At 40.5% G+C, this 24,388-nt stretch overlaps 2 protein-coding genes across 2 annotated transcripts; one reads left to right on the top strand and one right to left on the bottom strand.

The window, feature by feature from the left end:
* The first annotated feature begins 1,215 nt into the window (after positions 1–1,215).
* On the top strand, positions 1,216–9,939 carry LOC138057807 (protein brambleberry-like). Its single transcript, XM_068903725.1, has 10 exons — positions 1,216–1,295; positions 1,709–1,946; positions 2,135–2,263; positions 2,939–3,124; positions 4,519–4,753; positions 5,662–5,778; positions 7,535–7,644; positions 7,749–8,025; positions 8,370–8,543; positions 9,243–9,939. The coding sequence occupies exons 2-10, from the start codon at positions 1,716–1,718 to the stop codon at positions 9,479–9,481; spliced, it is 1,698 nt and encodes a 565-aa protein (XP_068759826.1). The 5' UTR covers positions 1,216–1,295; positions 1,709–1,715; the 3' UTR covers positions 9,482–9,939.
* A 3,961-nt stretch (positions 9,940–13,900) lies between these two features.
* Positions 13,901–22,973, bottom strand: LOC138056812 (uncharacterized). The gene is made up of 3 exons (XM_068902710.1): positions 22,802–22,973; positions 18,522–18,811; positions 13,901–15,972 (listed from the first exon to the last, which is right to left on the bottom strand). Exons 2-3 carry the CDS (start codon positions 18,780–18,782, stop codon positions 15,049–15,051), a joined length of 1,185 nt encoding a protein of 394 aa, XP_068758811.1. The 5' UTR covers positions 18,783–18,811; positions 22,802–22,973; the 3' UTR covers positions 13,901–15,048.
* Positions 22,974–24,388: the final 1,415 nt, after the last annotated feature.

Here is a 24,388-nt window from a genome sequence, read left to right as displayed (position 1 = left end):
TTCCAGTATACGGTTGGACTTTAATGATATCAGGATCTTCGCTTATATTATTGCCCTAAAGATGTTATTACAAAATTTGGAGGTAAATTAAAACAGTCTATTTTAAATATGAATAGCAGTTTGTTCCTTTAAAGTTACGTGGGATTCAATCTCCTAAATACCTCTTAAGTTACGGCGTCACTTACGCTCGCCGAGGAAAAATGAAGGAAGGATGGTATCTGTCATATCAATCATATCTTTTGGTGATCAAATCGCGCGGGAAAGCACTCTTTTAGTTGAACCGGGGTGTATCGTTGCATTGACCAATCACAGCGCATGTACTGTCTATTTGAGAGAAAGCACCGAGTTAATACCTGTTTATAGTGCTTTCTGTGCACTTGCCTTCTTTCTGAGGATCGCAGTTGACATTCTTTGCCTGACTCATTTGTTTTTATGTAGTGAATTAAGACCCCGCTGCGCAAAATGCTCTTCAAGTGTGCAGTTCCCTCAAGCGTGCGTCTTTTGATTTGCGACAACCATTCGGTTATCTTCGTTGCCAAACGTTATCAAATCTGGCTAATCTTAACTCTGTCAATAAATAGAATAGACAATGATACCATTTTTCTCCCTAGAGTTTACAAATTTTTTCGGGCGGCATTGAGAAAAACAACCTCTGGGTTTTCGTCGGCAACCGTCGTTTGCAGAATCTGAGAGTGCGCAGAAGAGCAGTTCACTTTTCTGGAAACTTGCAAGAAGATTGTTCTCTGGAAGAATCCATCTGCCACCTATTTCTAAAGAGGAAAAAGACACGAAAACTATGCTCGAGAAAAATATCTAGTATCTGCAACGATTTTTGTCGATTATGGAGAAGGTGCACCGTTGAAACGAGACAATCCATCTAGACTTTTGCAGACATGTGTGTATTCAGTCTGTAGTACGCAAGCGCAAAGCCTAGTTCAAATTTCCGTTACCTCACCATGACTCAATCTTGATTCAGAGGTTTCTTTTTTCGATGGCAAGTCTCTTTTCACGTCAAAGTAATGTGCCTTCGCGGAATAGTGTTTTGAAAAAGCGGAGAGATACAAAACAATACAATCTTTCGGTAAAACCTAATTACCTGACATTTTATAGGTACCGGTGAATACATCTCGCGAAAATTCAAACAAATCAAGTCACAATGCAGATAATTATTAATTAGGTGACACGTTGAAATTGTCACGTGCAAATTATGCGCGAAGGAATAAAAATGTTTGCGCGAGATAATGTTTCACAGAACATTTATACTCTTGGAGAAAACAGATCTCTACAAGTTTTAGGTAAGATATTATACGTCAGTTTTGCTCTGTGAAGTTGCAAGATGGTGTGTTGGATAGCTACAGATGATGTCTTAAAACAGTTTTGAGATGAGTGCAAAATGTTCAAAAGGTTGAAAAATAGAATGGAAGTGTGATACGGTAATTTCAGTTATTTTGCATCGGCAATATTCTAGGCCATTTATGGCGGTTTTATCGCTTACCGATTAAACTAGTGATGGTCAGCGAAACCTGTTGTATCATATGTAAATCTTCAAAACCGGAAAACGACAAGTCTTTTCCAATAGAAAGCAAAATTATACAATCGATGGTGGCGTTGGCTAATCGTTTACCAAGCCAAATAATATCTGCACAATTTACTGTTTTGTTGGTCAACTCAAGTACGTTTATTCCTATTTTCTTTCGAATGTCTTCAGCATAAAGATGCATTTACAGCAAACTTTAGTTGCTTCCACGCTTTTTTGGTTCTTCCTCGCACCTCCGCATTCGTGGTGGCCGTTTTCAAGCTCGTCAGAGGAGACTGGTACTGAACAGGGGAAACATCTGGAGAACAGCCCTGTTCCCTTTGAGATGACGATAGCCGAGGAGAAATTTCTTGCGGACGCCAAAAAATACATGGGTGATCTGACCCCACTGGATTCTTGTCATCAGATTGTAAGTGAAATGAGCCAGGCGAAAGTGGCAATAGGAACCGTGTGATTCGTCAGATATTCGGTGATGGCTAAAAATTGTATTTTTTATTGAATTTCGCAAGACTGTTGATTTTGCAAGATTGTTCTTCTCTTTGTATTCTCATTTCCTTTATGAAGTGGCCTCGTTTATTATAATTTTTCTATTAACAGGTCATTAACCGGATAAAGAAATCTTGCAGTGATATCAATGAAGAGGAACTTGCCAAGTTGGGCGTGGCTCTATTGAACTGTCAATCACAATCCGAAGGAAGGAGAACTTATGAATGCACTGATGATATGGTAAGTGTCAGTCAGTGGTAATTTCGTGGGTTTGGTTTTTTTTTCCTCGGAAGTGGGAACTGTAACTGGGAAGGTCTAATTTCTCAACCTATCATTCAGCAGTCAATCGGCCCTCCGGGAGTAGGTGCTTTCAAAGTGAGATTTCGTCCCCCATCCAGGCCATCAAATCTCTGTTGGTGTGTGACGACAACTTTCCAGGGAATTCCGGCTAAAACCGAAAATCACCACTCTTCTTAAAACCTGTCGCGGCTCTCCTCGATCGCCATACCATGCTGATCGAAGGTGTATGTATCACCCGCGCCATTAATCATAGGATTCCTACTTGTGCTTGGGTACTATACCACGATTTTAGAATGCCGTCCTATTTTTCATCGTGTGTGAACGGTCTTTCACAATCGTCATTTGAACCTGTTTTACTGTCTTAGCTAGTCTCTTGGGGTTCAGTGGTGGACTATGGGAACTAATAATCGTTAGGTCATGGCTTCTTCCTTTCAGGGACACTCGGATTTTGTCCGAGTATTCCCGAATCAACATCGAAAAATAAAGCTCTTCATTCCATTCACCGGGGTTAACATGTCCGTCTTTTTTAGTATAATCGCGAAGAGTGTAATTGTTATTGAACCAGCCACCCGTTGGTCTGTTAATCCATTCAAACTGTTTTGTTCTCTTCTTTAGGAACTGCGTGATTGCACGGCTGATATGGATGCCATGACATGGAACAGTTATCACATCATAAGCAACAGGGCGCGGTCCATTTGCTACGCAACGCGTCAACAGCAATTCAGACACAAGACGGAATACACTGTCAATCAACTGGCCAGTCAAGCGGAAAATCAGATGCACTTAATGAACCATTTACAGGTAAGTTTGTGGGGGAGGAGCGAGTTGGGGAACTTGAATTCCATAACAGTTGTATATGATTCTTCTAAGATTAGCGTTTCTTCCGCTTTCCTGGCACAAACGAAATAATGTGCTTAACCCTTACCTTCCTGAGAATGAGACTATAGATTTTACTCTGCCGGACCCCAGACGAATTTACTCGTCAATGGAGGCCGCTTCACAAATGAACGGGTTTTTTGGGAAGTCCTCACCTCTGCATACATGCCAACTCTCCCGGATTATCCGGGAGTCTCCCGGATACGGAACGAATCTCCCGGTCTCCCGTACGGGTCATTAAATCTCCCGGATAAAAACGACTCTGAACCTTTCACAGACGTTTCTCCATTCTAGACTCAAATTGCATCCCCAAGTTTAAAAAAGATTGATTGTTTCAAACTCGTTTCATTGTTTCTTAATGCATTTCTTCATCTCTGAGTTTCAAACACACGTTAATAGAACTAAACAAAATGACTTCCTTTAGCTATCATAGCCATATAACCGATTGTTTGATTGGATCTCCGATTCACCAATAAAAATTCTTGACATAAGTACCCTGTTTTCCCGCAAATTCACAATGGTGGCAGAATATTCTTGTATTCTGATGGAGCTGCTGGGGGATGGGTGGGTGCGTTTAGGGGAGAGAGGAGGGGAGGGGGAGTGGGTTGGTTGATCGAGGGGGGAGGGGTGGGGAGACCGGATGGAAAAAATCTCCAGATTTTAGATCTCCATAGGTTGGCATCTCTGCCTCTGACACTTTCATCAGGAAAAGCAAAAGGCCATTTCCGAGCTCATGCCTGCCTCCTCTTCAAAGGGAGTCTAAGTGCGAAGTTTTTGTAATGGTAATTAGTTCTACTTTACATGTGAATGAAAAATAATTTGCATAAGAAAAACTTCGTACGTAGACTCGTTTTGAAGAGGAGGTAGACATGAACTTCGGAAATGGCCTATTAAAGGGTTTCGTCCTGGGAATCGGAAAATATTTACCCCCAGTCTGAAGATAGGAGAGAGGAAAAAGAAGACGATTCCTTGAATGTGAATTTTCAAATTTGCACCACTTGAAGACTTGTTTTCGTGCCTATTTATAATAGAGAGACTGAGGCGAACTCCAATTCGCCCTTGTCGCACGGCGGCCATATTGTCCCGGGAGACCAAAAAAGCTTTGTTTTACCACGCCAAGCCTCGCAGTGGAAATCATGGGGGTGAGGCTTAGCGTGGTAAAACAAAGCTTTTTTGGTCTCCCGGGACAATATGGCCGCCGTATGACAAGGGCGAATATGGTTGAATTTTGAACATGATGTACAACTTCGTCGACTCTTGCATTTCGGGCTAAGAGATCCACCACTCCTGTTTCAGTTTTATCTTTTTCTCTCCTACAGGATGGTCAACGAAGGCTGACGGAAGCAGCTGAAACCACTGTCATTCGAGTGACCGCTGGACAGGAGCGTCTTATCAATCAACAAAAGCAACTGCATTCCAACTATGAAGGTGTTCAGCGGTCCATCTCGTTTTCTCTCAAAGGGAACGTCAGAGCTTTGAGCCAGGAGAAGGTGTTGATAGACAAGGGGCGAAAGCAGCTGAATGAGATGGCTAGAACTATTAAGGAAAAGCTAGGTAAGATTACTTAGTTTAAAAGCAATGGTCCATTTTCAAGAACGAACGTCAACTGAAAACCCGACCGCAAGAATGTTGGGAATGAAATAAGGATCTTTTTTGCATAAAGCCTCGATATGGGTGATTCCTTTTTATCTAGGAACGAATTGAGATATCGAGGCTAATCCATTTTGACAGGCGTAAATCGAGGGGGGTGGGCATATAAAAAGGACGGGTGTGCTCGTCGAACCTTTTTGGGGGTTAAAAAAGCGGTTTTGGTACCTCTTATAGGGTGTTCAGCCTCAAAAGGTACACAGCGGGACTCTTAGCGGTACCGTTTAGGGTATTGAGCCGAAAATTCATGACAGGAAACATTTGATAATTTACTATTTTTAATATTGTCTGGTTAAAACCCATAATTTGATACCTCTTAGGGGAAAAAAAAAATCATGCCACGCCCACGCCCCCCTCTTAGGGGTTCTTTTCAAAATATCCGACGAGCCCCCCCGTCCTTTTTATATGGGAGCCCCCCCCCCCCCCCGGGGGGAACCTCTCGGAGCAGAGTAGAGACCCAACATGTCAATCCACATGTGCCGCCACATTGGTGGGAGGCGAGTTTCTTTCACCACTGCACTATCCCTTCTTCTCCATTAGGGAGTTCAGGCACGCGACGTTTTTGAGCCGCGGAAGGCAACCGGAATTGAGCTGTTTTCCCTTCTAACTTGTCTTGTCACTTCCACCTTTATATTGCCAAGTATCTTTTCTCCATTAGAGATGATCGGGTTAAAAGTCTGGGAGACCATACTGTCCTGGCATGCGAAATTTCTTTTTCCGGTTGCCGTCCGCGACTCAAAAACGTCGCCTGCTTAAACTCCCTATTGATAGACTTAATTAACCTTGAAATGAGCATATGCGTTTTTAATTTACAGAAAACGCGACCACTGAAATTCACAAACAAAGTGTGGATCGGAAGATGAGTCACTACAGGATTTTAGAAGACTTGAACAAGATTCGCAACAAAGCTGAAGAAGTATGGGATAAAATTGGTGAGGAGTACGACTATGGCGTTTGAACATTAGGGAGCTTAGACAGTTATATTTTGAGCCACGAACACCGGAAGTGAACATTTCGTATGGAAGGACTGTGGTCTCTCCCAGGGCCCGGTTGTCCGAAAGCCGATTAACTTAATCCAAGATTAGCGTACTTTTGTTTCATGTTTTCAACTTTTTGGTGAGAGTTTCTTTTGCGTATTTTTGTTTTTCAAGATTTACTTCTGCTAATGTAAAGTTTTGCCGAATATCAGCGTTGAACAACATTTGGGAGTAGAGAAATAAACTCCTTGGTTAATTTGTAATCTGGGATTAGCGTTAACCGGCTTTTGAACGACCGGGCCCAGATTGTTAAACGAATCGTCTCTAATAAGTGGTTTTCATGTTACGTCATCACCGCCATTTTGGTGGACGAAAACAAAAGATCTCTCAGATCGTTTTGCTCGTCCACAAGCAATTGTACATTGCAGCATTGTTATCTGTGTTTCTAGAGATTGGTTGCAAACCATCTATAGTAAAAAGATGCCAAGCAGTGTACACTACACGTTCAAACATTGTTATAAAACATTTGTTGGATCAACAATGTTAAAACGTGTAGCATGCATGTTTGATGACGTTTGTTCAACATTTTTTGTTGAAGAATGTTTTGATTTCGATGAAACATTTTGTCCAACATACAACAAATTTTGAAGCGTGTATCCACCCTTTCAACAATGTTGCATTGCAAAGACCAATTAGAGTTAAGGCCCAGTCTCCAAAAAATACGCCATCATAAGGTTGCGAGACTAAAGGGACGTGTTTCCAGCAATGTTATATGCGTATCAAACATTGTTAGAAGCGTTCTTTCAGCAATGTTGAGATGTGTTCTTCTAACAATACAACGTGTAGCCGGGGCTTAAAGGGGGTAGTGTCAGAATAAGTGAAAACCAAGGACGCTAACTTCCAGTTGCCGTCGTCGACTTCTGATTTCTTGTTTGAATACGATACCACTGAGCTACGGAAAACTGTATTGGTAAGGAAGGGGCAGTGTCATGCTATTTTAGCCCGGGAGGGGGGGGGGAACTCCCATATGGAACAGACGGGGATGCTAGTCGGAAATTTGAATTTAACCCTAAAGGAGACCAATCTAGAGGTGGCTCAAGCAAATTTTGACCCCTAAACGAGACCTTGGCGGCTTAAAATATTGGGGTTTTGCCCGGAACACCCTAAGCGAGACCAAAATCCAAAATTTACCCGTAAGCGAGACGACGAGCATCCCCGTCTGTTTCATATGGGATTCCCCCCCCCATCCTCCCGGTATTTTAGTCAAACTTTAAAACACTAAACGACGTCTTTGCATCAATAAAGACCAACAAATAATACTGTAGTTTTGTTACCAATAACCATTGTAGTGCACTGAAGCTATTCTTTGTTGTTTGCGGCCAAGGATGGAGAGGATGGAAATGGATTGAAACTTGAAAAAACTGGAGTTTGCAGACGATATCTTCAACAAGTCACCAAAAATTAAATAGGAATAGCTCTTTGTGCCATAAATACATTTCATATCTTCTCAGTGGGTTGTCAGGAATGTTGAACGTGTGAGCTAAAGAACTAATTTAGATTTTTACCTAGGCTTGTGCTAAAAACAGTAAATTTAGCATGCATGACAGTGCCCCTTTAACAATCTTTCATACTGCTAATACTCAAGTGCCGAAAGGTGCATTGTCGTAATATTTGGAAACGGAGATGCCGTCTTTTCTTTCTTCTTCGTTAGACCACAGTACTCTGCAGATGGTGTCATACCACAGTGAGACGACGCAGCATTATAACGAGACCATGGAGAATTTGAAAATCATCAACGAAACTATTGCCTATTTACTTCAGGTAATTACTTAGCTCTAAGATTTCGTGTTAATATTATTGAATGGTAAAGTTCCCTTGCCCCCGAATCATTAAAATCAAACTTGAGAACTAGTTTTACTTCACAGGTAACCAATGAGATGCAGGCAAAAATTGATGACAGGCTTGGTTGGTTGTCTCAGCACATCGGAGGGACTGGGGAGAAATTATTGATCGTCACCACGTGTCTACTGCATGCCGGATATTTCCTTTTAGCGACCCTTTGTATATTGTTCCTGAATGCTCCTCTCTTTACGAGGCTGGCTCTTCTAGTCCTGGTACCTGTAAACGCTTGGAGTGAAATAAAGTTTCAATCCAGCTTGTCGTTTGGCTCGCTGTCATGTCTTTTAACATTAGCTTTATTTGGTGAGTAGGAGAACGAACACAGGTTAAGTTTTATTGTTTACCTCGAACTCTTTTCAAGAAACCATTACTTTCTGTCCAGAAAGACTTGGCGCTGTTCTCGTTTTCCCTCGCTTTTCATAGAAACACGTGTTCCAGTGCCACGAGCTACTGATATTTTCAGTCTTTCCCGCGTGTAGCTGAATTCCAGCGCCTTGCACAAGTTCCTTATTTTTTATCTCTTTTCACTTCACTTTCAAACTCTTTGTTCACTTTTTTCTTTCAAACTTTGAAATCAGAATTTTTCTCATTACTTAACAATTATACGAGTCAAAACAGAAGTCAACTTCTCTTTTGCCTTTCCACAGGAAACTGGCTTTATTTTTATCTGATAAGCAAGTCTTTTCAAGGCAATGGCAATAATCTGGACCCACTTCCATCAGGCCTTAGTTTGCATGCCCAGCCTTCTATTGAATACATCACCGGCTGGACACGTGACAATTCGCTGCCGTGTAAAACTGAAAACGACTCAAATTTAACAGGTATATTCTCAAATGTCTTAAGGCGGTAATTCATTTCTGAACAGTTGAATCATTAGCAATATCTTGTATTTTAAGTATTTAATGCAATGAGGCTCTTGATTGTTGGCTGTTGCTGTATTTGTTAGTACATACTAAAACAGGGGATAGGGTTGAACGCGCGCGCTGATTGGCTACTCAAATTCCGCATATCCGCTTTGCTATTCACCTCCGAGCAATTCGCGCGGAATTTGCGCCCGAAAATGTTGTAATCTTGGCAGCAAAAAAAAGTTCAAATCACCTTTTTGTGTTATATTATCTCACTGGGGTGACTGCACTTGGAGCGTGACAAAGAATTACTCACGTTGAATTGGCCATAGCTCTTAAAGTTCAGTGTTATCACTAAAAGTTCAGCGGATAGAAGCAAAAATAGTTTCACCTGTGCATGACAACAGTTTAAAGGCTGATTTGTGTTGCTCAAATCGCACTGTGTGAGGTGATGGTCTTTCTTTAAATTAGCACTAGTTCTTAAGAAACAGAAGTGAAGAAAAAAAGAACCTATGTAAGTCCACAGAAAATGGTTTTCTTCAGGCGCTCTGAATATTGTGGAATAATTTTCTCGACTTCGTCTCACCTCCCATGGGCATGGATTACTCGACATTATTTCAGTGAGGCTTTCAGTGGTAAATCATTAAAATAACCTAGTTTTGTTTTCTTGCTCAGGCCTTTTAGACGACTCAGACGTCAAAACAACACCAAGTGGTCTCCTTCAAAAAACCAAACGACAACTGGACCTTTCCATCCCAGAAGCCACTTCGACACCAAGTAAACTTACACCGCGCAGGCGTTGTGGCGCTCGCACAAGAGCAGGATCAGCTTGCAAGAAATTAATAGCCAATGGCAGCTTCAAATGCGCCACACATTCCCGGATGGACGCCAGCTGTATTTCGGATGAATGTTAGAAATTTCATTATAGAGCGATGACCAATACAATATTATCAGATTACATACAATCCAGAGAAACGTTTAAAAGAATTCAAAAATATTTTAAATTATTGAAAGATCTTTTATTATCCAAAGAAAGGTTGTGATTATGTAGCGAACAGATTAATCATGTACAACACAGAGTAATGGGCCTTAGTGTGCCTCCCTCCCTCCCCCAACAGACTATTTATGACTTTTTTTATTGCAGTGGGACTAAAATCACGAAAATAGGGAAAAATGGGCTGGTCATTTGAGGAGGAAAACACGGAATGCACGAATCGAAACATCTTTGAAGCAAAATGTAAGTTCTCCGATTTAGATTATTTATCGCACAACTATATGGGAACTGCTGGAGCTATTTTAATTACTTTCACGTTGTATTAAATTGTAAGAAAGTTTTTAAGAGCATTTTGAATAAACGTTGTATATGAATCAACCACAATTTCTCTTGTTCAAAGTTCAGTTGCCGTAAGCTTTATTGAATTTGCATCCTTTTAAGACCCCCTCCAAGTTTCAATTCTCTATCTTCTGTAAGACTCCATTGGCGTGTTTTCCAGTCGTGTCTAGGTTAAAGTCGCACCAATTACCATAGTTTAAATAACCAGTGATTTACCGGCAAATAAGCACACCCTGGTTGAAGAATGAACGAGAACTTCCTAATAGTGAACGAGGCATAACCTAGTGCAGTGTGGAGAATTTTGAGTTTTTCTTCAACCAACCCGCTCTCCAGTACCCAGTGCAAGACAATGCGTTTCTCGAAAGTCCCGTCGGGCACGATAGCTCCTCAGAAAAGACCGCAAAGTTTCTTTTTTTAAAACGGCCAGAAATGTCATGAAACTTTTATTTTTTTTCATCTCTTTAAGACAAAAATACGGTGAAACGGATTTTTAGAACTGCGCGTGGCCGTTTCATAGAGGCCTTAGAAGAGTCCGAAAGGTTTTGAGGCGGTAAAACAACTGTTCTCATAAGCTGAATTGTTTGAAGCCACTGCATTCGACAAAATTGACACATCGCACTTCCCTTCCCCTTCCTTATCTTGCCTTAACTTAACTGCTAAGAAAATTTCGCGAAAACAAGATTGTGAGGGGACGGGCGCCATCTAAAGTGTTATATCTGTTCAAATAAACCATTTTCGAAAATAACATAATACTCTTTGTTCGTCACTCCAAATTTTGCATAAGCATTGTTTTCAGTTTCTATAATTGTCCCAAGAGAAAACAAAAACAATGCTTATGTAAAATTTTGAGGGACAAAAAGAGTATCATGGTATTTTCGAATATGGCCTATGTTAGCTGTCTTGGACTTTGGTCGAAGGCAGTAATAGGTTTAAACTGCAATAAGTGCCAAAAGGGTTGAGACACTTTCCACTTTTAAGGAATCTTGGACACATTTCTCCCCCAAAATCTTTTCATCTAACCCCCCTCTCCCCACCCCCCTAACGACGCTGTTTTCTTATCGCCAACACTTCCTTTTTCTGTTACTAACATTGAAGTGGGGAGAGGCGGGAGTTCAAGTGGAAAATGTAACGTCGAGGTAATTTTTTTCCTAATTGTGGTCTTCCCAGTTCAGTGTCTCGACTACTTTTGTCCGGCGCTTATTGTGGCTCGGGATCGGCATGGCTTTGAAGCACAAAGGTGACAACAACGATGGCTATGAGAACGTCTTGAAAATAGGACTGCTCTAGATGTAAGTTGTATAACAAGCTGTCCTAGAATAAAATTGCGACGAAGGGCATGGGAGTTTACAATCCCGTTCCCAGAGTCATCGTTCCCTTGACCAGCGGTCGGGAAAGAGAGACTCGGAGCAATCCAAAAAAGGCCATATTTGATTGGCTGTTGAAAAACCGTTTCATTTCCTGCCGTTTTACCGGATGTTAGTTTTCGCCGGAAAAATTAACGACTTCCATAAACCAGTCGGAAGGATGCAGATTATATGAGCGGAGCGGCGCCGAAAACGTTTGAGCTATGCTAAGCATTTCATGATTATTCCACGTTGTTTATATTATATACAATGTGGGCGAAGTGTCCTATAACTGGATTGGTACGGACGGATTTGAAGTGGAGAGTGAGACTTAAAAGATTCACTGTAGTTTGTCCTCGTTCTCGTAAAAACCTTAAAATTTGGTCATTTCACGTAGCCCACGTGTAGTCGTACCCTTCCCCCGAAGGAAAAAACGGGAGGAGGGGAGGGTACGGTTACAGTAGTGGTTTTGACGAGTACGGGAGAGAAATGTTATAAAATGCGTGCCGCACGTGCAGCACGTTCATTTTGATTCCTTTAACCAATAATATTACTGCTCTTTGGCGTTGTCGTTGCCGTAGCCGTCGTAGTTTCTTTGAACTCCCTATTTCTTAGGAAGAAAACGGTAAAGAAATACACCAAGTGCAAAACGCACGTGCAGAACGTGCCAGGCCATTTTCACGCAGGTTCATTATATGCCAGTGAAAACCAGGCTTAATGCTCCCTCTTAAAATAACAACGGACTAATGAGAAAACAATCGTGTTACAACTTTGTGCTGCACGCTTTGCACGTGCGTTTAGTATCTTTGACCACTCATTAATTATCCAAACTTTTGTGGGGAACGCGTGATGAGAATGGTAAAATACAATTTTTTTATTTTTTCCTTAAACTCGATTCCTCATAAAAAGTTTGTTCGTCGGTAGTTGCAAAAGTTGATGAGGTAAAGACACTCGCAGCAAAAGGATGTCGAACGGTCATATGAAAGAACTGCTTTGCTGTTCTCTACTAAACTCCCTGCTGTTTCGAAGATGGCGGTTCCATAACCAAAGACCTGGAGACACTAAAACTAAAACAGGAAAGCTTTTTTCAGCCAACGTTGTTCTTGGTTCCAAGGAGTTTTCAGAAAGGACCTAGCATTACCTGTAAAATGTACCTTGTTGTGATATCTCTCCCTGATAAATTCGGGGTAAGATGTCCGATTGTTGATTCAGATCTTTAAAGACAGTGCCTTCAAAGGTATTTTTGCGCGGTTTATGAATATGCGGGAAAAGCAGATCTCAAGAAGTGTTATTAAAATCCAAAACTTGGGGGTAACCACGCATTTTTCAACAATATTTGTAAAAAGCTTTAAAATACAAAGCAATGTATGGGGTTCTTTCCAAATTGAAGCTTAATTATGATATATCACTGAAGTGCTTGGTTACCACCAATTTTATTTTTGGATACCAAGAGCACTTGCTAAGTTCTGCTTTCTTCGCTTAGTTTTAAACCGCGCAAAAATATCCCTGTATTAGTAAGCACGACCCATAGGAAATCCAAGTATCTCAGATGCGCAGAACGTATGCGCAATAAGAATAGTCGGCACGTATGGCACGTATGACCATAATCCCTTTGCCTTGAGAGTGACACCAATAGATTTTCCTCTGTCTAATGCCAGACGATTTTACTCGACAGTAGGAAACCCCATAGGGAGCGAATGTGTGGAGTGCATTAACCTGCGAGTAAAACATTAAAATTTCGTTCACAACTAGAGACACAAAATCACTCCAGCTACATCAATTATGCGTGGTCTATCATTTTATCCTTTTATGGTAAGGAGGTATATGAAAAGCATAATCCATGTGGAACCCACGACATTGTTCACAGTCATATTCTTGCCTTGCACTCACGTGATTAGACGGCCGTGTTGGTGTAGATGACAAAAGCAAAATGTCGCTCGCGTTTTGCGTATTAATAGAGCCAAAAGACTTTTTCACTATTCTTCAGTACACCAACATGGCTGCCATGACGTCAGGTACAAGCCAAGGTATACGAGTTGAAACCAGGTGATCGGGTGACGCAATTTGGAGGACTGGGAAGAAAAATCTTAACGCCGTATGCCACAACCGCGCCCGGCCTTATGTGTTGTTTCCAAACTCCCTGCAGTATTTCTATCGCCAAAACTCAACAGATCATTCCGTGTCTACCACATTCCCTGTTACTGAATGAACATTCGAGTAGACCCGACGAGATCGAACCTCCCCTCTGCCATGTTGAATTCGAAAATAAGGCCGCGCGCGGTTGTGGGATACGGCGTTAAAAAAATTGGTTCTCCCCAGTCCTCCGACGTCACCAGATCACCTGGAAGAGGTTTAAGGCCCGGGCAAGCAAACGGTTTCAACATTTGCTTCCACATCCGTTCGATTTTGTTGAACGATGCTGGACGATGTTTAGTGCTGGTGTAGGGAACCGGGTTTAATACATCATCTACAGGGGGGAGGGGGGGGGGGAGGGCAAAAGGTTGAACATCGCTGTTCAACAAAATCTAATATGGATGTTGAAGCTGTTTGCTATGTCTTGGAGAATTTACTTTTCAAAACTAATTCTGTCTCTGTCATTACTCATAATAATAGCTTTTGCGTCTCCAGCACGCAAATGAACAATAATATACCCTGAATGTGAAATTACATCTTCTCATTTTAATAATTAGTGCTTTGACATCTCTCTTGGAAAAGAGAAATTTGTGAAATTACGACATAAGTTCCATTTTCCTTATTATAAAACTACATTTTATATTAAAATATTATCACTTCAATTTTTTTTCCATGGCAATGTAACTTCGAAAAAGAGAAGCAAGAAAGCAATACACTTCACCGTCAATGTGAACAAATTCTGAGTAGGATTTCACCTTCAAATGTTATCAAAGATAACAATTTTCGAAAGCTCGTTAATCTTGGTTAACGAGAACTCTCGTGTATCAAATAAAATTACCAGATGAAGAATTTTCCTTTCAATAATTGTTAAAAACTGTACACTAATTTGAAGTATATTTTTCTCAATTAAATTTGTATCGCAAAAAGCGCTTTTCAACTGAATAATTATCGAAAATTTCGCGTCAAATTCTGTCGCGTATGTTGCTGCGGGAAATCTCGTGCCACATTCTCAGCAACTCACTTAACTGCTTCGCACACGTTTTCCCGCGCTAAGCAACGACTTTGCGATACGTTATGATTGGCTCATTTCATTGTCATCGTTTTCTGTCATTAGCCAAAGTTTAGTTAAACGCACCTAGCTACAAGCCACTGATTTGCTATGATAATGTCGCACCATCGTCTCAACCAATCAAATGCAAAAGAGAAAACAAATAAGGCGATTTTTGAATTACAGTTGGTTCAATACAACAACGTCTCCGCCAGTCGATTAGCCAGAAAACACACGAGAAAACGCGACACGAAGGCATTGAAAAATTAAAAAGAATTTTTGAAGTGAACTCCCGGCAAATTCAGATCGTTTTAGCTCGATCTTATTCGCCGATTCGCTTCTTTTCTCTATCGTTACCTAAATATACACAAAACTTGAGAACTATTATCTTATGACAAAAATTTAGTGTGTTAAAAGGCACACTGTGTCAGAAACCTTGTCTCCCTCAAGGAACTCACTAAATACTTAAAACAATGGTTGATGCTCAACCTCGTTCCCGGCCCAGAAGCAAAGGAAGAGGTCCTAGAAACGAGGTTGGTTGGTGCTCTTCCCTCGTGCTGTTTATGATACCCTAGTTCTTGTATAGTGAGGATGGAATAGATGTAAACATTCGTGAGTTTTTCACTACTTGCAGCTTTTTGCAAGTTCCTGTCGAAGTTTGAGACCGTCCTCAGAATTCCTTGCAAACAACACGACGCATGCCTTGTGTTGAAATTCAACTGACAGCTCTCCATCAGCTAGAAGAATAACTCTTCCTTTGTCCTCGTGATTCATATGATCTATGGCTCCCAGCAAATGCTTGATGTCAGTGCTGAGAATGTCTGTCACGAAAGAAATGGGAAAGCCTAGCGCTGCCATGTGAGGTGCAATCAAAAGTAAATTGGTAGAAGATGAAATTTTTAGATTTACATCAATCACGTAGGATCCTTTGCCGTTGACTAAGATTTCCACGCCCGTGAACCCAAAATAGCCATTCTGGTGAAGGTATTGCGTGACGGGGGCAACAACGTCACGCAACAATTCTTTTAGCTCAGTCTGCTCGTCCCAGTTTACGTCGGGCGTTGGCACGTGCCCTTCAGGCTGCTTTGCAAATGGCATATTTGTTTTACATTTTACTCCTAACCAATGAATGCGCCCATCTTGGAACAAATACAATTGGACAATCAAACACTTTGAAATGTTCTCTATAACCTCCGTGATTACCGGTTCTGCGTCACAGAAATGTTTATTAAGTTCGTCAAATGCTTTTCTAGCTTCCTCTTCATTTCTCACAAGAAATGTTCCTCGTTTCGCCTTTCCTTGGGCTGCTTTTATCATACAAGGAAGCGTGTAGTTATCACGTGACATGTACCGCGGGCAGGGTGCGCCCATTTCAGGAATTTGTGTCTTGGAGCTGAGCCTGTAGTGAATGTCGGGATGGACAGCGTGCTTTTTGGCTGGAAAACTTTCAAACGGGAAGTTAACAATGAGCAGTTTTTCGCCGATATCTTCTTGATCGAAAACCCTTATGTCAGGTTTAGGAAAGAATGGAAGCCATTTTGACCAGTGCTGGAAGAACAAACAAATCCAGCATTATTAACATGACCTTTTTACATGTTGCACACCCAAGAAAAGCCCACTCTGTCTGTGAATGTAAAACGGCTTTGTTCAGAGAGATTTTTCTAAAAGGGATATTTTCCAAAGCAAGTCACAAAATTCATTTAGGGGTCATCAAATTTCTCTGTTAAAGCCTTTAAAAGCAACGAATTCAAAAGAAAGCGTGGTCCAAACGGAAAATCCACTTGTCCGAAATTTCCAGTTCAGTGGCGTACACATTGGCGTATGCGCCGAATTTTCCCGCCATTTCCAATGGCTGGCAGCCGGCTGCACGTGGTCACAGTGTCGCCATCTTTCTTTGATATTTTGGGTGTTTCTAAATTTTTGTTAACATGGTTTTAAATTAGAAGAGCCTTGTTTTAAAAGTTTCCTTTGGGAAACAGCCTTTGTCAATGACAAGTGTCGTAGTACGTAGAATGTAAAAACCCATAAACAGGCTTACAGCTGAACTTGAGAAAAACTGAATGGATGCTGAAGCGACCAACCGTCAACGTGAGTACAAAAACATTCCGCTCTGTGTTTTACTAACGTGTGTTAGTCCTTTCGAATTATTTTCTTATCTCTGTAAGATAATGTTTTACGGTAAAAACTACAAGATTGGACCGTTGTCACCCGGAGGTCAAAGACAATAGAGTTCGCACCCCAAAGCCTCTAGCTGATGTTTTTGGAAGCTAGTTCAGGGGCCTCAAAGCAAAAACCTAAAGTTTTGAGTTCCTCAGGACTCAAAATGGTCGCTAGGTGAAAAAGGCCCATTTCTTTTGGTGGCATTTGCAGGGGCGGATCCAGCATTTTTTGAAAGTGAGGGCCGAACAAGAATAGTAATCAGCGCGCCTCAGTAGCGCCTTCGGCGCTACTTTCTAGGGGGATCTGGGGGCATGCCCCCCCAGAAAATTTTGAAATTTTGGGTACTCTTACATGCAATCTGGTGCAATCTGGAAAGTAAAATATCAGGATTCCATATTGAATAAAATTATAAGTTGTGGTTATAATGATGCATGGTTTATGACTCTTCGCTCCAAAATCACAACACCCTTGGAAGAAACGAATGAAGTGTCTGTATACGACAAGTGCGCAGGATGGTGATCTTTACGTCTGCTTTCTTAGCCATTTTCTGAATCTTTTCATGCACTGAATGCGCAAACACTGTTTTTGTATCCTTGTGTTTATCTGCTAGCTGATCTTTCACCACGTTAATATGCCTGTATGCCTCAATAACATCCAATGTCGAACCCTGGTTTAACGGACGGCTAAGTCCTCCCCTTAATCCAAAAAGGTGCTTGGCAGTGTAAAAGGCAGCAATGAACACAGGGTTCATGATTTGATGGAACAGCACATAAGCACGTACGTGTCACAATGATATTCTATTTGTACCTAACCAAAATATATATAATTATATATATAGACATTAAGATTTTACGTTGTTACAGTCTCTGTAAAATAGGTTGACTGTAGACAAGGAATTCTCATCCAGTCTTCTTCGTCATTTCAAAAGGATAATATTAACGCCGGTAACGTTGAAAGCTTTTTCGCACAACTTTGGTCTTACTATTAGCGAAAAATCATGCTTTAGCTAAAAAAATGAAAAGCTCCAACAGACGGCTTACAAAATTATAAAATTATTGTATATTTTGACAAAAAAATAAATCTCCGACGAACTGAAAGGGGGGGCCACGGCCCCCTCGGCCCCCCCCCTTTAGAGCGAGTTTCAATTGAGTGTCGTAAAACCAAAACCAAAGTAATTGCTTTGGCCAATCAAAAAGGACTGAGACAATCTCGCAAACCAATCAAAACTCGAAGTAATTACACGTAGCTGACACAAAACACGGGAAAATGTTCATGTGTGAGCTACGATTGGTTTTAGTTTCACTTCTGATTGGTTGAAAAAATGGTGCGAGAACTTTGAACCAATCACTGAGTGAAGTAATCATAAACCAAAGTAATTATCGAATTACTTTCGACACTCAATTGAAAACCGCTCTAAGTACAAAGTTAATAGGAATAAGTGTAGTGTACTGTAATTGATTCTGGATTGTTCCATTTGAAGGTTACAACCATATACAGGGGCTGTGGATAGGAAGGGGCTGGGGGGGGGGAGGGTGGGGCACTGCCCCCCATTTTTTTCCTACAGTGTTGTTTTCTCCAAAACCTCTCCCCCTTCCCTCATACTTACATGGTTCATACCAAAACCTACCCCCACCCCCCCACCACCACCACTTTCAAATGTACCTTGTGGCCCATGACGAAGCCTGTCCAAACAATTTTATAGAGATTAAAAAAATTATTCTGACAATGATGCCGATCTACCTTTAAATTATATTTCCGGAATTTAATAAATACTTAATGTCTTGAACATTGTAAATATCTCTTGCTCCTTCCCTCACAACACTTAATTCCAATATGCTGATTCAGCAGTTTCCAAATCCCAGGTGCTTTGGTTGTTTTTTTTTTTATCAAGACTTGCACTCTTTTTTTCACAGCTGCCAACGTACAAGATAACTTACCTCTCTAATAAGGGGATTTATATCTCTGGTTACCAAGATGGGAAAATTACTGCCAGCAACTGGACAAGCTCTCATGGCCTTCAAATGTCTACTGTCTCTTGCCATGTCGGGTGAGTAATCATGTATAACATATTTCTTGTCATTAATAAAAGCTGCTTTGTGATTGAATGTTGATGGACGTTCTGTGAAAATATAGGCTTGTCGCTGAGGCAAGTCTTGTGCCAACAGCCAGCTAAGTGTCACCACATTATCACTCGTCATTCTCAGATAGATCACATTCGTGCTGGCTCCTGAGAAGAAGAAGAAATTTTATGCCTTTGATAAAACAAACTGGGTGAAATTTCCTTTCATTCTTGAGACTGCTCTGGCCTCACCAAAGGAAGGACAGGAGGGCCTACTCGATCAATTTATCTGTAATTACATGACAATACTGATTCTTGAAAGCACTCTCTGAAATAGCTTATTTATTTATTTATTTATTTTGCCATATTAAGATACAACAACTACAGTGATTAAGGAAGAGAGAAAAAAAGAAAGGACCAACAGGGAGGTCTAAAAGAACCTGAAAAGCTTATTTAAGCTGATAAACCACGCAGGATGTTGGTAGAACACGAGAAGAATTCGTATGCGGCTCGTGATTTACGAATTCTTCGAGTGTTCTTCCAACATCCCAAGTAGTTTATCATGCCTATAATTCAGAAGACGCGTGATTTTTCAATGAGTTTACTGGCACAACAAAACATAGCCAATTGACCAATCAGAGCACATGCATTGATTTGGTTATTATGTAAAACTGGTTAGATCTCCTCATTAACATGACCTAGCATGGATCTACTCTTAAAGAACAAATTACTAAATTAGAGCATCAGAAACTGGAAAAAGAGTCCATATGATAACAGGCCAAAAAGTAGACAGATTACACTTCAAACCTCAAAGGACACTTGTTGGGAACTTCAATGAATTTGCTGTATATTGTTGTATTTTTGTCTGAAAAATGGATTTGTATGCCGCGAGAGAAATGGTGTTTTCAGGTTACATGTGAACATTAGTAAATCATAATACAAGACTCTTATAACAAGGACATAATAACTTCCTCCCATGGATAGAAAATTCAAAAATGAGGTGGAGGAAGGGTAATCATATAGTATGTTGAAAAGATGTCAATATTTTATTAAATAAGTACTCTAAAAATTTGGATATATGTACCAGCAAACTTTCATTAAGTAAAAGGTATGAGATATTTGTCACAAATTGCACAAATTTCTGCCTATTTTCTGACAACTATCAAATATGGCAGAAGATTTCTGAAATGAGGTCAACCATAAAAAATAGTTGGTCACGTTGTCTGCACATGACTGATGAGTTGGCATCAAATTGATTTTGATAATCTGATATTTTAGCTATCACGATCCAATACATTCTTCTGAAAATGTATGATAATTATGTTATATTTAGCTGTGGGTATTTAGCTCACATTCTGTAGAGATAGCTAAATTATAACAAAATGCGCAAATTTTCAATGGTGATTTCGTGGCTGATCATGGAAAGAAAAATGCTAATGACGCCAAAGAGTCCCCAAGGGGAAATTTCACTTCCGGTTCGCAAGTGCAAACTTCCTTCTATTGTTCGCCATACTACCCAGGGTTTTCTTTAAGGTTTTAAGTAGCTGGGGCTTTTTGCAAAGTAGACAGTTGTGGGTCCGGAGGACCCATACGATGGGCTTTTGCCCATCGTTTCTAGGGGGTCCGGGGGCATGCTCCCCTGGAAAATTTTTGAAAACTGAATGCCGGAAAATGCATTTCCTGGCATTTTGGGCCATGAAACTCACACATTAGAGGGATGAATCAAGCTGCAATTACACTATGAAAACCATGTTACTTAAAGAAAGACAAAGCGACATTTCAATAATACAACCCTATAAACAAGAAGTTGAGTGATATTTTTTGTATCTTTTTGGTGGTTTTGCTGGAGATAACGAGCATGGCAAATATTGCCACTTGACAACTTGTAAACATGGCACATACTTGAAGGACTAGACCAGCAAAGGCTTCTGATTGGTTGTTAAATAAAGAGCTGATTGGAGGATACTAATTGGCCAATGGCGTAAAGGATGTTTTGATGCTGTTTAGGTGTGAAGATGACACACATTCGTTCCATTGTGTAATTAGCGAGAAAATATGCTTGCGGAACTTGGTTGTAGTAATTTCGAAAATTGAAAATCACTCGAGCGGTTTAAGAGTGATGTAGTTTTTTCCGAAGAGTTTAGGAGTTCCGTAAAGTAGTGAGAGTTGATCAAGAGTGACGTTGGATAAAGATCCGTTGTCATGTTGAAGCGTAGAGATGCCCTCGAGAGGACGAGCACTTACGCGGGCAAGTAGGATTTAACTCCGAGGAGCGTTACGTTCAAGTGTTTAAATAAAGTCTACGAGTCCTCAGCTTCTACGTTCGCTATAAATGATCAACTGAAGGTTCGAAGTGAAAACGAAGGAGCGGTTAGTGAATGATCAGGGGCTAGTTTTGTTCCTCAGTTGAGTTGTGGTAAGAGATGCGTGAACGCAGGCTGAGCGTGTTGCTAGCAGAACATCATATGTAAATTTCCTTCTGGTTTGAGAACAAACCTTTTGAAAGTGCTTCTTTGTTTACAAGTTTTTTTGATTGCGGCGTGATTAAAGGAAGTTTTTCACGGACTAAAACGTCCTTGAGTGATTTTTCCTTTCTGTAAGATCGGGGGCTGTTTAAAGATAGCGAAATCCAATATGGCGGACAACAAATCATATTGTTCCTACTTTCCCGCCACCGCAGCAAGATTTTTTCAAAACGAGAGTCTCAAGCATAACGTTTTTAAACTGCCCTTGAGTCAGGAGTCTTTTATGTGTTTTCAGAAAAGATAGGCACTGCAAATTTTTATTTGTATTGAGCCCAAGTAGTTTGGACCTCATAAACACCACTTCCTGTACATGTCTTGACTCTTCAAACAATGAAAGTAGCCGGCGAAACCTGACAGAGAAGCCGGCGAACTTCGCCGGCTGCCGGCTCTTATATACAACCCTGCTACCTATTTTAAAGGCTTAAAATATGGTTAATTATGCAAGGTTTAAGACAGGTTTATATGGGCCTTGTTTAAGAGTCAATTGGTTGGAAAAACAATTTAAAACAGCTTAGGGGTGACATAAATATAACTAAATTCTCCTCGTTATTATGGTGCTTCGAATCTCAGTCGTAACTAATAGACATGCAAATTAGCCAGCTAGAAGCCATTCTCTTCCTGTTGTTGTTGTTGTTGTTATTATTATTATTATTATTATTATTATTATTATTATTGCTTTTATTATTATCAAATCGTGAATATTTCAGAAGTTCTAGTTTTCAAATCGGTGTCAAAAGCTGTCAACTCGCGAGTCAATGACCCTAATGATCGAAAGTGCAAAGGATTCAACGCGCCTTTTTGTCACGCAACAGGTCACGCATAACTCCGCAAGATATTTTGCAATGACAAATACTCATTTCATTAATTTCCTGAAATACTGAATTAACCGAAGCAAGTCATGGAAATATGAACTTTGTCGAGTTATGAAGCGAAGCATTTCAGCTTTGTTATTGTTTGCACCCCATGAAAGGTCACGTTGACTAAGTAAAACCAATGGAACAAGTTTTTTGCCACTTACTGCGGTGTCTTATTTTCCAGTTAGTCTCAATGACCGTCAACCGTTTTTACTACAATATCAGATGCATTAAGGAATACTTCACGATAAAAGCAAACCAAATTTTAAACTGCAAAATCTTTTGCGATAGTACAATTGGATATCGTTTGCATAAAAATAGTGGATCGATTGCTTGGGTTGCTTTTAGGAGTTTCTCTTACTTTCGCTTTTATATATTTATTACTACCACATTTTTAACGTGTCAGAAAAGCCGTGTCTTTTGAGTTGCCCACATTTCAATAGATCGATTTCATTTATGTTAAAAAGTGTAGTTTCAAATAGAGTGGAAGTGTTGCAATACCATAAAAATACCCAAGAACACAAATTAGCATCGAACGGAGCCGCACGTAATGCAATGAAATTGTTAAGTTAAAAAATGTTTAAGACATCAAACTCAACGGAAATCTTATTTTTCGCGGAGATCAGACCTCTAAGCATTTCAATATATCGTGATCCTGTATTCCTTTCCAATCAAATTTTCGATAGATCGAGCCGTGCGTTTCAGATCACTTTTCTCGAATTCAATATCGTAAGACCGATCTTACTGTTAGGTTTAAGTATTAAATAATATTGGCTCACAGATCGAATGCCTTCCTGATGTTTGCAAATTCTCTTGTCCTCCTTCAAGATTTTCCATACAAATACTTTCCTTTCTTGTTTGGTTTCAGCAAAGAAAAACCTTAAGCCAGTGACGAAATTGGTATGCAAAACGTCACGGTGTGCGCCCATGCATGAAATCTAACTTGTGCGTGACCGAAGTGTGCTGAGCGTGCACCTATGGAGAGGGGGCTGGGTTGGGGAGCTTGGAGTAACAAAGCACTTTTTATTTTATATTTCTCTCATCGCAGCCCCTGAATTAATTAGAATGAACATAGTTTCGAATATTATAAGAAATTCTAACTGATCTGAAGGTCTCCCAGGAGGTCTGGGAATAAGAGAACATGGCTAATTTGAACTAAGTTATTTTGTCTTTGTTTCCCTGGGAACAAGGAAACATAAACCATTTTAGGGATCAAAAAGCTGAGAATAAGTTTGGAAGTAATTTTGGGAACAAGGGAACACAAGCCAGTTTATTTACTGGGAATAAGGTACCCCCCACCCCCACCCCACGGGAGGTCCTCTTATCTGAATAGATTAGACTGGCAAGAACCTTTGAAAAAGAAAACGTTTTTAAATGACGTCTATGCATAAATATTTTGAACGCTTTAAGGGACATTCCTGTTTAATGTTATTCGATTGCCCATAATTAAGTTTTTAAGTTTGTGCTTATCTTTAAATGGATTCACCGGCAGTACTTACATGTCTTTACTAGCCCCATTGATTGATTTATCGTACTGAAATGAAGTCACTCTTCGTTCATTCTGTCTTGTGGCCTGTCAAGAAAATGACTCGTCGAATTGCTTAATGTTTAATATTGATTAAACGGCTTAGTAGCGTTTGAACGAAAGCGGTTCGTGTATAAAAATGATCGTAACCGCATTGTCTTCGGAAGTGGTCACGCCTTCTGTTTACACGACACCGATCGAGGCTGTTACCGAAACCGCGTCGATTTCAAAACGCTGCGTTTTGAGAACTGTAAGGGTTCATTTGCCTGGTAAACGGCGAAACCGCATCGGTTATAAAACGGTTACTATTTTAGCGCGAACTGTGCAATGTCTTCGTCAGTGATGATTGCCTGGAAACAAGATTGGCATGAACACTCTCAAAACAACCAAAACGGTGCGTCTAAACACTTCCAAACCGCATTAATTTTGACACGGTTTCGAAGTCGTGAAACCGTGTCGGTGTGGAACCGCGTTCGTGTAAACGCTGCTTCATCCAAATCCGATCCATCACCGGTTACCGTTGTGTCCTTAAAAATTCCTACACTCTAACGTCATCGCTTTTAAAGGCTCTTCGTTTCCCCCGCCTGTTAAATGCTGGAGTGTTTCAGAACGATCCGTTTTCAGAAGTCTCCAATTCGGAAACCATTTTGCAATAATGCGTTTTCGTTTAGAAACGAATACTTTTCCCAATACGCGTTTTAGCCTATAATCTCTACTGCCGGTCATGCTGAAAAACGCAGACTTTCGTAAAGGGTGTTAACAGATTTAAAACTATTTCGTCGGGATGTGGAAAACTATTGAAGACGCATTTATCGGCGTAATTTGGTGAATCCGTAAAAAC

The sequence above is a fragment of the Montipora capricornis genome, chromosome 7 (genome assembly GCF_036669925.1).
Source record: "Montipora capricornis isolate CH-2021 chromosome 7, ASM3666992v2, whole genome shotgun sequence".
NCBI lineage: Eukaryota > Metazoa > Cnidaria > Anthozoa > Scleractinia > Acroporidae > Montipora > Montipora capricornis.
The sequence above is the reverse complement of the archived record's forward strand: the minus strand, read 5'-3'. Positions and strand labels throughout refer to the sequence as shown.

Coding starts and splice junctions, on each gene's coding strand:
- LOC138057807 (XM_068903725.1), top strand. CDS start 1,716: ATGCATTTACAGCAAACTTTAGTTGCTTCCACGCTTTTTTGGTTCTTC. Junction 4,754..5,661: donor AACTATTAAGGAAAAGCTAG/GTAAGATTACTT, acceptor TTTAATTTACAG/AAAACGCGACCACTGAAATT. Junction 5,779..7,534: donor AGAAGTATGGGATAAAATTG/GTGAGGAGTACG, acceptor CTTCTTCGTTAG/ACCACAGTACTCTGCAGATG.
- LOC138056812 (XM_068902710.1), bottom strand. CDS start 18,782: ATGACGAGTGATAATGTGGTGACACTTAGCTGGCTGTTGGCACAAGAC. Junction 15,973..18,521: donor TAAATCCCCTTATTAGAGAG/GTAAGTTATCTT, acceptor TTGTTCTTCCAG/CACTGGTCAAAATGGCTTCC.